Genomic DNA, 14,989 nt, shown 5'->3' with positions numbered 1-14,989 from the left:
CAGTGCTTGTCCCAATGACTGTTGTATTTTGGTTTAACCCTTTGGGTGTCTCAGTGTATTTCCACCCATCTGCAGTTTCCCTGTCTAGAGCAAGATACTGCTAATTGCTGCAGAGCTCATGGGAAGGTTAAGTTAGACCTGATCCAATTTCTTAGCTTTTTCTGTATGTTTTACTCTGTTTCATACTTAGAAATTATGCCCTGGTTTGGGAGCAGAGGTCTAAGTTTGGATTCACCTACTGAAACTTTATATATTGGGAAGTTAGGTTTCTGATTCAGCCTCCTCTGCAGGCACCTCCACATGGTGAGTGACTTGACCTGTATTAGAGACCCAGCTCTGGACAAAATTCTTTAAGGATACCTGCTTCTTGCCAGTGACTGCCAAAATAGTGTAGGAATCGTAGCTCAGACTTAGATATCTGAGCCTAAATTAGAGCAGATGAATTCACCTTTCTAGGGAGCCTCATCAGATCAAGTCATACATGGTATACTCAGTACTGACCCTGTGTTTGTGATCTTGTGCCTTCTCCTGTGTTCCTACACCAGATTTTAAACTAATTCCAAAGCAGTAGGCAAAGGCATTTCCTAAACAAGGTGGAACAAGTCTGTAGGCAGCAAGAAGCACAGTGAATTCATTTTGACAGCCACAAATGTGTAGCAGTGCCTGCAGAGGAGTGGGATATTCTACCAGAGTGCTGAGCTGGATTTTGGCTTTAGGGAATTTATACTATAATGATTAAACCATGAAAGCCACTGAGAGCTGAAGTTTAAGTGCTTTGTTTCAGAGTCTGCTTATGCTCAGAGCCAATTCTGAATTGCTTCAGGCAACTTAAAAGCTGTTCTATGTTTGACACTGCATTTTCAGTTGGTTTCTTTCCACAAATCAACTTCAAACATTGCAGCTTTGCTGTCACCCTATGATTGAGTCATGAGATAAACTGATTTTCCATTTCGCCATAGGTTTATTGTCCTATCTTTTAAATGTACAAGAGTGAGAAGAGGGAAATACTTCCTGAATAAGCAAAAGCCCAAGCCGTGTAAAGATGGTTACGCTTTTGAGGGCTCAATAGTTTGGGGGTTTGTTGTATTCCATCCTCCTCCATCAGCCCAGAAAGAAACTGGTTTCTCTGGATAGGTACAATGGCATTGAAACTTCAGAGGCATTTTACTGGGCTTGTCCTTTTCCCTGCTTTGTGTAAAATGAGTTTTGTGCTTAACAGGTTATCCAAAGAGCTTCTGCTGGATCCACAGCAAACCTTGGTCTTCAAAGTGTGGCATAAAGCAGGTACAGTTTGTAGTGCAGTATCGAGAGGAGTGTCCTTTCTGTGCCCCTGACTTGTATTTCATGGAATCATGGAATGGTTTCCCCTCCCTGAGCTGCTGCTCACGCTCTGGGGGTGCAGCCCAGCACATGGCGGGGTTCTGGGCTCAAGCACTCACTGAAGCTGGGTCATGGGGAGCTTCTCCTCACCCAGCACCCCAAGTCCTTCTCCTCAGGCTGCTCCATCCAGGCTCCCCCAGCCTGTGTCTGTGCTGGGGATTGCCCTGATCCAGAGGCAGGACCTTGCCCTTGGCCTTGTTGAGCTCCATGGGGTTTACACTGTCCCTTCTCTCTGTCCCTCTGGATCCCATCCCTTCCCTCCAGCATGTTGACACCTGTACAGTGTCTTTCCCTGTGAAGTCTAGACATATTTCAGGGGCTGTACAACTGATGTTTAGCATTCCTGAAGATGTTTTGTTTGCATGCAGTTCGAATTAATACATGGTTTATGTTGTTCTTCCCCAGAGACTGAGCGAATGATAGGGTTTGCATCAGTGGACCTGTCTCCTCTCCTTTCTGGCTTCCAGCTCGTGTGCGGGTGGTACAATATCACAGACTTCAGTGGACAATGCCGAGGGCAGATCAAAGTAGCAGTGTCCCCTCTTCAAAAGCTAACTCATCTCAAAGAAGAAAGGCAGGCAAGGATCTGGAGCCAGCCGCCGAGTTCTACAGTATGTGCTTCACTTTCATCCTAGTGCATATCTGATCAGATTCCTCATAATCAGCACTGACTTGGACTGTAGTGATGGGACAAAGGATAATGGGCTAAAACTTAAGCAGAGGAAGTTTAGATTGGATATAAGGAGGAAATTCTTTACTGTAAGGGTGGTGAGGCACTGGAATGAGTTGCCCAAGGAAGGCTATGAATGCTCCATCCCTGGCAGTGTTCAAGGCCAGGTTGGACAGAGCCTTGGGTGCCATGGTTTAGTGTGAGGTGTCCCTGCCCATGGCAGGGGGGTTGGAACTGATGATCCTAAGGTCCTTTCCGACCTGAACTATTCTGTGATTCTATGATTCTGTGATTCTATGACTTTGTGCTGATGAGCAAACAGCAAAAGCACTGTCATCAGACATCAGCCTGTGTAAACCTTAGGAAACACTTAGTTCATTAAGGATTCTGCTGTATGTTGCCATAGTCGCTGCAGACCAGCACTAGTTAGAGCACTCATTCAACCCTAGGTCATGAACATCTCCAAAGGCTTCATTCCCTTGTCATTTCATGGGTATTTGTGGTGTTCTTTTTATTGTTAGGGGAATATTCTGTGGGTTTGGATGTCTGGGAGCCTGGCATTGTTCTGTTTGCTGCTTTGGGTTGCAGCTGAAGCCCCAAACACTATAAATTCATCCTTTCATTGGTTAGGAAATGTCTAATTTGGTAAAAATCTTTGGTTTTGGGAAGATTTGCCATTTCTTATGGGATTGTCTTACTCTCTAGCCTTTCCAGTTGCACTGGGGAGTGATGCACACATGTAGTGGAGCATCTACATCCTATTTACCATCAGTTTACTCCTCAGTGGTGTGGATGGAATTAACAATGTTTCTGAAATGAGAGTGTTGTGAAATGGTGCTTTGGCTCAGTGCTGGAAAATCCTTTGGAATTTTAAAGCTATTTAGAAACCTTCAGGTTTTGTTTCTTACCTCAAGAAGATACTGCTTTTTTTCCCTATTTTCTTGCTGTGGAAGACTCATGCACAATGTTCCTCTTTATTCTAGGTGAAGGCCAACATTCCAAAGTTCCCCACTAATGCTACAAGCATTTCCAAGCAGATGACTACCTTGTCAAAGGAAGTCAGTGCTCCGACTCGAGAGCGGTAAGTGCACTGGCTATCCAACGGTTTGATTACTTGAAGAGCTCAATAATCAACCTATCTGAAGCCTGTTGGCTCTAGTGAAAAAGCACCAAACCCTGCCAAAGGTCTTTCCTTGTGTTTAGGCTTAAAGATTATACCAAATTCCCTTTACCAGTGTGAGGGTGGCTCAGGAGATTACCTGAGAGAGGTTCCTGTGGACTAAACCCAGATGTGCGTTTTACTTCTCATTACTATTTCCCAGTTTCTTTCATTTAGACCCTTCTACATACGGATTCACACTGTGCCACTGCTGAAACTGTCAGGTGCTTCCTCCAGGCCTTTAGCATTAAATCACAGAATCACAGAATGGTTTGGGTTTGAAAAGGAAAATGCACAATAACTGATTAAGAGCCGTCAGTGTGGTTTATAGCAGGATGAGGTTCCAGGCTTAAGTCAGGTATATATTTAGGAGAATAATATTTATTATCTCCAGAAATATAGGACTGAAAGAGACTTTCTGAGTCATTCTATCCCTTTCCCCGCTGTCAAAGTCAACCATAAATGGAATGGCAGGGACACCTTCCACTAGACCAAGTTGCTTCAAACTCATTCCTGTCCCTACAGGCCCTTGTCCCAAGCCCCTCTCCAGCTTTCCTGCAGCCCCTTTAGGCACTGGAGCTGCTCTCAGGTCTCCCCTTCAGGAGCCTTCTCTTGTCCAGGCTGCCCCAGCCCAGCTCTCTCAGCCTGGCTCCAGAGCAGAGCTGCTCCAGCCCTCGCAGCAGCTCCATGGCCTCCTCTGGCCTCACTCCAACAGCTCCACATCCCTCTTGTGCTGCTGCCCCAGAGCTGGATCAAGACTGCAGGGGCGGTCTCCCCAGAGCACAGCAGAGGGGCAGAATTCCCTCCCTTTACCCTGCTGCTCATGCTCTGGGGATGCATTGCACTGATGTTGGATATCCAGAGCTGTCAGACTTCTCACAGTTAGAGATTTCACCCTGTTTTCTGTTGTTACACATAGGCCTGTTTTTCACAGAACCATTCCCTCTGGGACACGCACACCTCGACACAAAGAGCACATGCGGAACGTGCGCAGGTTCCATGAATCCCTGCAGCAAGCAGAAGGGAATGCACATCGGGCAGCGAAGATGGATTCATTGTCACTGTCCTCACGTGCTTCTCTTCTGACTGCTCTCAGGTAAAGCAGATCTGCAAACAACATGGTGATCAAAGCAGTAGGTTTGCAAAGCCGCTCTCCAGGTTTCCTGTAGCCCCTTTAAGCACTGAGAGCTGCTCTAATATCTCTCCAGAGCCTTTTCTTCTCCAGGCTGAACAAGCCCAAATATCATTAAGTATATGCCAAATCGATCAGAAAATCAGTAATGTCCTTAGATCTTAATAAAGTAGAAATCTTCTGTCAATTAATATTCTTGTCTTTATGATTTCAGTTGGAAAATCATCTCAAATGCAACTCCTTTGACTAAGTTTAAAAGAAGCTCTTTTTTGTGTCTTCCAGCCTAAGTTTCATAGCTAATTGGGCATTTGCTCTTGCGTGTTATCCTGTCAACCTCAGCACTTGCCTGCTGATCTCTTTTTCAGTAATAACCTTTAATCTCATATTTACATGCTGTTTTTTAGAATGATACAAACAGAACCACTCTGCCACAAGCTTTTTTTTTTGCCTCTTACCCAATTTCTTCCCTCTGCTTACAGAAAAAACTTGAGTGAGCTGGATGAGGTGCAAAGATACTTCAATCAGAAGCTGACCAAGTCTTTTCCTGACTTTGGTTATGGGAACACATCCAGACCAAGTCATGAAGAGCAGGAGAGTGATCATCGGGGTTCAATGAGCAGAGAAGTGGATCCCAATGGATGCCATCTTTTGGAAAGATCTAGTCAGTTGGTGTCTCAGGTCAGCAGCCTCATCAGTGGTAAGTTGTCATCTGGTTTAGAATTTGTTGTCAGAAGCTGCCTCAAAAGATCTGCAAATATTCTGTGTATTCAGGACCAGTTGTTGGTGTTGGTGATCAGTGTGTGTTGGTCCAGTGGGAGAAAGGTTTGTAGAGACTTCCAAACCCCTCTCACAAATGACAATGTTGAACTGAAGCATTGAGAAAGAAGATTCAGTGGGAGTTAAGGCCCTCTCCATAGAGCCAGAACGCTATCAGAACAGATATCAGAATATCTGTTCAGTGGGAAAAGTGAGATCTATGGAAAAATGATCATCACAGAGATGCTGCAAGGACTGGAGTGGCTCTGCTCGGGAGCCAGGCTGAGAGAGCTGGGCTGGGGCAGCCTGGACAAGAGAAGGCTCCTGAAGGGGAGACCTGAGAGCAGCTCCAGTGCCTAAAGGGGCTGCAGGGAACCTGGAGAGGGGCTTGGGACAAGGGCCTGTAGGGCCAGGCCAAGGGGAATGGCTTGAACCTGCCCGAGGGGAGACTGAGCTGAGCTCTTAGGCAGAAGCTCTTCCCTGTGAGGGTGCTGAGGCGCTGGCCCAGGGTGCCCAGAGAAGCTGTGGCTGCCCCATCCCTGGCAGTGCTCAAGGCCAGGTTGGACACAGGGGCTTGGAGCAAGCTGCTCCAGTGGAAGGGGTCCCTGCCCGGGGCAGGGGTTGGAGCTGGAGGAGCTTTAAGGTCCCTTCCAACCCAAACCAGTCTGCATTATCTAAGAAATTACTAAGATCTGCTAACTAGGAACCAATAATAGGTGATTGTGGCTTTTTAAGGAATGTCAAATCCCCAGAGATTTCCAGGATTGCATAGATTTTTTTTAATGTTTAGGCTACTGTTCCATTCACATTTTTCCAGAACTCGTGTTAGGAGCACAGGCAGCTCCTTCTTCTCAGACATTTACAATTTTACCACCACATCTGATCATCAGTCATAGAATCATAGAATGGTAGAGTGGTTTGTATTGGAAGGGACCTTAGAGCTCATCCAGTCCCAACCCCTGCCACAGGCAGAGACCCCTTCCACTAGAGCAGCTTGCTCCAAGCCCCTGTGTCCAACCTGGCCTTGAACAATTAACAGTTGTCTGTAGTTTGTTTCAAGTTGTTAAATGGAGCATAAAGAATATCAGTAGCAACTGTTTCTTCTGGGCATAAAACTAGGGAAGCTGTGAGAGGAAAAGCTGGTAAGATTATCCATCTTTCCTGCGTAGATTGTTCCTCTCCTCTTCCTATGTGGTCTGAACTGTCCAGTCTGGTTTCAGCCACTCCAAGCAATAGGTGTTTTTTCCATTGGCTTTTTCCATTGGCTTTCCATCCACTCTGATACTCAGTATCAGAGTATTTTCACTGTCCAGTTTTTTCCTGTACATGGATGTGGGTATTTCCAGTTATTTCCCAGTAATTTAATCCTGAACATTTCCTTTTCCCTTCAGATTTCTGCCCTTCTCTGGGCCTTGTCAGTGATAGAGAGCAGAATGTGATCACATCAGCAGAGTGTCTGACAAAGCAGTGCATATTTAACTCAAACCCATTCTTACATACGTGATTTTCTGCAGAAAGCCCAAATAAATCAGATAAAAGGTGAATCATGGCTCTGTGCATTTACTGATGCTGTTTTCTGTTCATCAGACTTACAGACCATAACTAAAACCAGTAAAGAATCATCTCATGTGCATCAAGACAGCAGCAGAAAGCTGGGTGTTACACGTGTACCGAGCCAGAAGGATGACGAAGCTGGACCTGAAGTGTGTCAAGGCCAACTTGAGTTGGACTCCTCCAGCATTTGCAGTGATACACAACAGCCGTGCTCTTTTGGGAGACCTGTGTTTGATAGACACATGTTGCATGAGCTTCTAGACCAAGCTGTCCCTGACGAGGAGCATCCTTTGCCAAGGGGCTCTATCCAAGAACATGAAGGTGCTTTCACTGTCCAACCACACAGTGAAGAAGAGTATGAAGAAGATGTTATAGAACCACGAACTCTCAATGAAATAACAACCATGACAGACAAAACCAGTCCCTGGTCCAGTGTGCTGTCTGATGGGGAGCAGGGGGCTGACCTGCAATCCATAGACTTGAGGCCTGAAGACCAATGCTCAGTGGACACTGATTGTTTCCGAAGAGGAAACAGCAGATGGAGCAGTACCTTCTCCAATATGCTCCAAGGTGACAACCACAGCTTGCTCACCACCTTTAGCTCGTGTATTAGCCCCCATGCAGATGGGAGCAGTACTTGGGCAGCAGCAGAAGGAATTCAAAACTTGAATAGAGGCACGGAAGCAACTGAGAAGGAGCAGTTTCAGGCTGCTCACTTATCAGAGCTGCATCAAACAGCCAGTGGGCCTGGAGAAGATGGAAACTGTAACTGGGATAAAGCATTTAATGCTAAACCTCCAGATCAAACTGTAGAGTTTCCAGCAGCCTCCAAAGAGCAACTGGCATTTCCAGGAGATGTTGACTTGACCAACCCAAAAAGCACAGAAAGAAAGGAAGAGGAGGAAAAGGGTGAGGTTGTAAATGAAGATCGTCAAGACAAGGAAGAAAGTGGTTCTGGTGAGAGCTATATTAAGAGTGTGTCAGCCCAAGCAGGCTCGGAAGGACACAGTGAAAGCTTTTCTGATGACAGTAGTGAAGACCCACTGGAAGAGTCAGAAAAGACTGTCAAACCCAAGATTGTTTTGTATCCTTTTCTTACACACACATTGCATTCAAGGAGAAATACGCTATAGGGAGCTCTTCCCTGGGAAGTGAGAATTGGTGACCTGGGAAGGTATCAGAAGACCCTGTTACGTTGCGTTTCACTCCCTGTAGTGATGGCAGTGTTCAAGGCCAGGTTGGACGGTGCTTGGAGCAACCTGCTATAGTGGAAGGTGTCCCTGTACAAAGCAGGGGGTGGGAACTGGATGAGCTTTAAGGTCCTTTCCAATCCAAACCGTTCCATGATACTGTGGCTTCCTTGCAATTTGTCACCAATATCCATGAGAGTTATTTCATTTTGGGTAGCGTCAACCTGTCTTCTTGCATTTCTTCCCCATGTTGTTTTTCTCCATGGATTACAGCTCTTGTGTTTCTTCTGTATTCATGTAGTTTGTTTTGCTCTTTCCCACATTTCTTGCACAGATCCCAGATCTCACGTTCCGTTTCACTAAGTTGTGTTGGAATTTCTGCAGGGTGAAGCACTCTACACGTATGTGAGGTATTACTGTAAAGCAGGTTGGTGGCCCATGCTCTGTGAGGCCAGGTGAGAGAACTAGATGTTGAGAATTACAGAATATGGATTAAAATGAATGAGATTCAACATCTGGAGGCCATTAACAGCTTTTACAGCGGGGTTTATTCCACATCTGTAGCTCCAGTGAGGCTCTGTGCAGCTACACCATGCTGGAGGTTGTACCTTAACAGTTCTGTTCAGATCTGATCCTGTTGTTCCTAACTTCTTCCTCCCGCCCCAGCAGATGGAAGCCACCATGAGGCTGCTCAGCATTTCTTCTCGTCCCTCCACAGCTCCAGAAGTAAGTATGGGACGTCCTTTCCTTTCTTGTCCTGGTTCAGCAGAGTCCATTCATTAAAGCAGGAGCAAAAGTACCTGTCAGCACTCAGGGTCACAAATCATGTCAAGGAGAATCTTTCTGATACCTTTTCTCTCTGTGAGAATCATTTTTCAGTGCTCATGGCTGCGGCATCTGTGATACTTAAGGGTTTACATAAACCACTTTGTCTAAATACTCAGTGGACATTGCTCCTCTGCAGTGGGGTCAGTGAAAGGGACTGGAGCTCACCCTGCACTTCTGCAGGCTTTAATGCGAGGTAAGAACTTTGGTAAGAGCCTGTAGGGCCAGGCCAAGGGGAATGGCTTGAACCTGCCCGAGGGGAGACTGAGATGAGCTCTTAGGCAGAAGCTGTTCCCTGTGAGGGTGCTGAGGCGCTGGCACAGGGTGCCCAGAGAAGCTGTGGCTGCCCCATCCCTGGCAGTGCTCAAGGCCAGGTTGGACACAGGGGCTTGGAGCAAGCTGCTCCAGTGGAAGGGGTCCCTGCCCGTGGCAGGGGTTGGAGCTGGAGGAGCTTTAAGGTCCCTCCAACCCAAACCATTCCATGATTCTATCATTTCAAGGACACAGTCTGTAACTTGTAACAACAACTCCAATTTGTGTCTTTTAGATCAGGATGAAATGAGGGAGTTTGTGGCAAAAGCCTCTCCGGGAGGGGCATCAAGTAACATTTCTTCAACAGAGGGGGTGGTAGAATACTTGGAGTGAGTGTTTCTCATACAGGAAAGTTGTTGATTGCTTTTCCTGTTTTGTTGTTGGCTTGCTGTGCATCAACATGTATTTAGTGCAAGGGGGTTGTGCTCACTTGTTTTGGGGTCTACGTAATACTCATTTCCAGCCCCAGCTTTGTGATGGGTGTTGGTGCAGGTCTGGCTGCTGCAGCAGTTGGGCTGTTTACTACTCCCAGAATACATAATGTGTTGGTTCCCCTCTTCATGACCTATGAAGCACGTGCCTTAAGGAACATTTATGTCACTGGGAACAGCCTGCTTGATTAAAGAGCACAGAAACGGACAGGATCTAATAGCTCTGTAGTAATGGAAACTATTTTAGATCAATAAACATGTTTACAGCTCAGGTGAAATACCTCACTTGTTGCTGATTGGTGGTGTAACAATGCTTTTTTTCCTGATTTACCCTATATTACGTTTTCCTAAAGCTCTTGGAACTAGTTCCTTATGGAAGTAGAAACCTTTGTCAGAGGAGACTTGGGTACAGTATGCTTCAAGGATCCTCAGATGTATCTTGATGCTAACACCTAGTCTGCAGCGTGTCTTAGCGCATGCTTTTCGTGCTGTGCCTAAATATTCTGGATGAAATCAGCAGCAGAACCTCAGCTGTGTTTCTCCTTTGGAATGTCCTTCAAATTCTCTGTGTTTGCCTCTATCCATCACCGATTCTCCCTTTCCTCTGCCTTGTTGTCATCTCCCTGCTTCTGAGTTTTGCTTTCTTCACAGACTTAGCTCCAGTTCTTCCAGGTCTTCCTGAGCATCTGCAAATCATCACTCAGATTAATATTAACACCATCATTACTTTGAATTCCCTCTCTCTGCAGTGCTAAGCTTAATGGCTGAAACACCCTCCTGAAAGTGAGTAATAATGAGGGAGAATATTATTGGCACTATTTGGATTCAGCTGACCTTAATCCAGCTTCATTCCAGGTTTGGCTACACCTAATCCTTCACTGTGGCAGTTGTAGGGGTCTGCTGAGACAGGACTCAGTTGTGCCTTGTGTTGCGCACAGCACATCACATCAAACATCAAACACCCTGGATGAAGAATGAGTTTGTGTCCTATGCTGACAGTAAAACAGAGTGCAGGAAAACTGCTTTCTCATAGTTTTGTCCTGATTTAGCTCTAAGAACCTCAGTTTCTAAATCTGGGCTGGTTTCTGCACAGGTCAGCAAACATGAGCATGACAGCAAGGCTGAAATAGGAGCTGTTGTTGTCTGAAGGGCTGCAGTCCCCTCTTGCTCACGTGGCAGCTGGCAAACTTCTCTCCTGGCCTCCCCAGTGTTCCTGCCAGCTCCCCCTGTCTTGTCTGACTCCCTGCTTTCCCTGTCTTCCTCCTCAGAAGGACAAAGAAATGGTGAGAAGGGGAAGCCTTCATGTCAAAGGAGCTGGCTGCAAGGACATGAGGTTCTGAGAAGGTGCCACAGCAGCTCCAGCCTCAGCCTGGATGCTGTGGTCACCTGGGCACCTCACTTTTGCAGAGCCTCATGAAATCTTTCCTTTTGAGACCTTTTATCTCCATTATATCAGACTCAGGCTTCCGGTTCTTTAGCTCCTTCCCAGCTGTTCTCTTCCACGCTGGACACCAACTGTCCTGCCTGATCCACCTGCCCTGGGGTGACTCCTGCTTGCTGTTCAGGTTCAGCAGCAGGTCTGCACTTTTCCAAGCCCTGGATGGGGCCTGGAGCAAGCTGCTCTAGTGGAAGGAGTCCCTGCCCATGGCAGGGGTTGGAACTGGAGGAGCTTTAAGCTCCCTTCAATCCAAACCATTCCATGCTTACTCTCCAAATCTTATCTCTGACTGTTGCTCCAGCCTCCATTCTCCCTCTTCATCTTTACTGCATTCATATGTTCCATATTATTTTATATAGTATGGCTGATCTTTCAGGACCAACATTTACTCTTTCTGGGTGTGTTATTTCCCTCAGAGAGCACCACAGCATTGGTTCTGGGAAGGTTCAGGACAATCACATTCTAGAGGGAAAACATTTCAATGTAATTCCAGTGAATCACATTGAAATCACATTGAAACCATACATATGGGTATGGGGATACCCATAGCCAGGCTGCTGCCTTTCAGAGTCAGCCCAGTCTAATGGTCATGGAGCTGGTTTGGGGGAGCAGGAGGAAGTATTTAAAGAACTAGAGAGTTAATAGAATATTCATTAAAATGTCTTGATTCCCCCCACCTCTATGAATATTCCAGAAGGATAAGAAATATGGAAAACAGTTTTACATAGAATAATTCGTATTTATATATACATAGATTTACCTTCAATGTAAATTAGAACCAACACTTTTCTAACACAGATCCTGACAGATTCAGAAGAAAAGGGCTTTTTCTGTTCTATAAATGGCCACCAACTGTCCAAACAGCCTTTACTGGTTGGAATGTTTCCTCTTGACCTGCTCCCACTTCAGCCATAGCCACTAAAGCTCTTCCCTTTCCTCCCTCAGCTTACCCAGGGAGCAGAGTTAAGGTTTTTAGTCTCTAAAGTCACCCTCCTGTCCCCTGGAACAGAAATGCTGACGTTCTCTTTCATTTTCACAAGCAGTAAAGCAAACAGCAGGGCTGAATTCCTGACGTCCCTTTTGGAGTCGCTGGCTCTGGTCCATGCTTTGATAGGAACCTTTTCCTGTCCAGAAAGCAGAAGTAGGTACAAGGTCATGGCAGAGGGAGGCTGTAGCCTATTAACACAGATCTGTTTTCACTCCTTCAGCCCTGTGCCCAAACAAATCCAGACGTTCGACTTGCTGAGCCCCAGGGCTGAAACCTTCCCCAGCTCCGGTACCAGGATTCTTTGACCTTGAAATAACTCACCCCCCAAAACCTGAGCAATGCTTATAAATCTCTTTGCTTTCCTCCAGCCTCTGGCACTCAGCAATTCGATAATCCAGAGTCTCTTTCCTCTTGGATCTTCCTGATTAATGTGTGCAACCGTGGCTGAGTGTTGGGTATATGGAGGCTTTGACAGTGTTGGCTTAGAGACAGAGGAGGAGAAACCCAAGAGGGTTAAAGCTCTGAAATAGCCCCTTTGATCTATCAAAGAAGCATCTTAAAGATGCAGCATAGAAGGTCTTGATAAATGTTTTTTGTGTGAGGAGTGTGCATATTTCAGAGTAGCTTTATATGGAGGTAGGTATGGATTGTAGCTCTTCTGCATGGAGACTAGTGATGAGCGGTGTCCTCAGGGTTGGTGTTGGGACTGATCCTGTTCAACATCTTTGTTGGTGCCATGGACAGTGGGATCGAGCACCCTCAGCAGGTTTGCTGATGACACCGAGCTGTGTGGTGCAGTGACGCTGGAGGGAAGGGATGGGATCCAGAGGGACCTGGACAGGCTGGAGAAGTGTGAACCTCATGGAGTCCAACAAGGCTCACGTGTGAGCTCAAGTGTTAACTGCCCCTTTAAACTTCTCCCATTGCTTTTCACACCTTTGCACATAGAAGAGCAGCAGGAAGAGCTGCTAAACCTTTCCTAGAGCTGGAAATTCATCTGTAGGAAGGTCCTTGGGGTAGTTACACACATCTTAATACCTCTGCGTGCTGCAACCAGACCCAGTGGTAAGAGGAGGAGGATTTCAGCCACTTCTATCTGAAACAGGCTGGACGTGCTGTGTTTTCCAGGCACACCTCATTTACTGGCAGTCAGGAGCACACAAGCTGCAATCCATCCCCTTGGTGTCATCTAACAGCAGCAGACACCTGCTCCTGTGTCATGTTTTCAGTGTTCTTTTGGGGTATGTTATTGCACGGGAGGCAAAACGGGAGCGAGGGGCAGGTTCCTGCAGCAGCCTCTCGGACCATAACAGCTCCACTTCGATGTGCCTCTGGCTTCCCCTCAGGGAGGAAAAGTCCTGTGACACCTCTGGAGTGTCCACTGTAAGGACAAAGGAGGAAAGCTCATTTAATGTCTACAGATGTGAGTTGCTGTTTCTCTGGTCCCATGCTGCACAAGGACGTGTATAGCACGAGTACATTGGAGAGGACAGCGGTGAGAGATAGGAAATGCAGTTCCACGGCCCTTTGAAATAGTATTAATTGGATGATTTGAGGGATTTAATAGAGAACCATTGCTATGGGGGAGACCAGGAGCCCTGAGGAGAAGGACTTGGGGTGCTGGGTGAGGAGAAGCTCCCCATGACCTGGCTTCAGTGAGCGCTTGAGCCCAGAACCCCCCCGTGTGCTGGGCTGCACCCCCAGAGCGTGAGCAGCAGCTCAGGGAGGGGATCCTGCCCCTCTGCTGTGCTCTGGGGAGACCCCCCCTGCAGCCCTGATCCAGCTCTGGGGCAGCAGCACAAGAGGGACGTGGAGCTGCTGGAGCGAGGCCAGAGGAGGCCATGGAGCTGCTGCGAGGGCTGGAGCAGCTCTGCTCTGGAGCCAGGCTGAGAGAGCTGGGCTGGGGCAGCCTGGACAGGAGAAGGCTCCTGAAGGGGAGACCTGAGAGCAGCTCCAGTGCCTGAAGGGGCTGCAGGAAACCTGGAGAGGGGCTTGGAACAAGGGCCTGTAGGGCCAGGCCTAGGCGAATGGCTTGAACCGGCCCGAGGGGAGACTGAGATGAGAGAGGAAAGATCTGACCTCAGCTGCCCTCAGGGGGTTAAAGAAGCGGAGCTACTTCAGGCCATGCTGCTCACTGGGTCTCCTGGCGCCCAGGGCTGATTTGAAAGCCAATACCTTGCTCCAGCCTTTCGCCTGCATTGCTGGGCTGCTGCTCCATCCAGCCTTGCTCAGCCTCACTGGGAGCAGTGGAAAGGTCTCCTGAGGTGATCGGCTCCCTCCTGTGAGATGCAGCTCCAGGATCCTGTTTCTGCTCTGACCTCACCCTTTGGGGTGGGAAATGGGGGGGGTTTGGTCAGGAATAAGTGTTTTTGGAGATGTTTGTGTTTGGTTTCCTGTGTTCCACAGGCTCAGATGTGTATTAACCGCTGACAACAGCGCTGGGGATGACCCTTAGGGGAAGCACTGCAGATAAAAAGAAACACACCCTGATGTCTACATAGAATCACAGGATCACCCAGGTTGGAAAAGAGCTTTAAGTCCAAGTGTTCTCCAGCACTGCCCAATCCACCCCTGCCCCATGGCACTGAGGCCTCGTCTCCACGGGGTGTGAACCCTTGCAGGGCCGGTGCCTGCAGCCCTGCCCTGGGCAGCCTGTTCCAATGCCTGAGCACCCTCTGGGGCAGGAATTGTTCCTCAGCTCCATCTAAACCTGCCCTGGGGCAGCTTGAGGCCGCTTCCTCTTGTCCCATCCCTTGTTCCTTGGGAGCAGAGCCCAGCCCCTCCTGGCTCCATCCTCCTGGCAGGCACTTGTAGGGAGCCATCAGGTCCCCCCTGAGCCTTCTCTTCTCCATCTGAACCCCCCAGGTCCCTCAGCCGTTCCCCAGCACACTTGGGCTCCAGGCCCTGCCCCAGCTCCATTCCCTTCTCTGGCCCCGCTCCAGCCCCTCAAGGTCTCTCTTGCAGTGAGGGGCCCAGAGCTGAGCACAGGATCCGAGGGGCGGCCTCACCAGTGCCCAGCACATCCTGGCTGCCCTTGTGTTTGCTGCAGCCACAGCACAGGACATTAACCGAAAGCTGATTTAACAGCAGTTACAGTTTCTGCAAACAGAGAAAACCAGGAGAGGCCAAGTTTTCCTCCAGGATGGTTTTCCAG

General features: G+C 47.8%; 1 protein-coding gene across 1 annotated transcript in view; it reads left to right on the top strand.

Moving 5' to 3' along the window:
• C2CD3 (C2 domain containing 3 centriole elongation regulator) overlaps positions 1–14,989 on the top strand; it is a 54,363-nt gene that overhangs the window by 32,927 nt on the left and 6,447 nt on the right. The window contains 7 exon segments of the mRNA XM_065678944.1: positions 1,220–1,284; positions 1,786–1,991; positions 3,034–3,131; positions 4,129–4,305; positions 4,821–5,038; positions 6,685–7,735; positions 8,468–8,567. Of these exon segments, the coding sequence (XP_065535016.1) occupies positions 1,220–1,284; positions 1,786–1,991; positions 3,034–3,131; positions 4,129–4,305; positions 4,821–5,038; positions 6,685–7,735; positions 8,468–8,567 (1,915 nt within the window).

Source organism: Lathamus discolor, chromosome 4, assembly GCF_037157495.1.
Source record: "Lathamus discolor isolate bLatDis1 chromosome 4, bLatDis1.hap1, whole genome shotgun sequence".
Taxonomy (NCBI): domain Eukaryota; kingdom Metazoa; phylum Chordata; class Aves; order Psittaciformes; family Psittacidae; genus Lathamus; species Lathamus discolor.
Note: the sequence above shows the minus strand (reverse complement) of the source record. Positions and strands in the feature narration are given on the sequence as shown.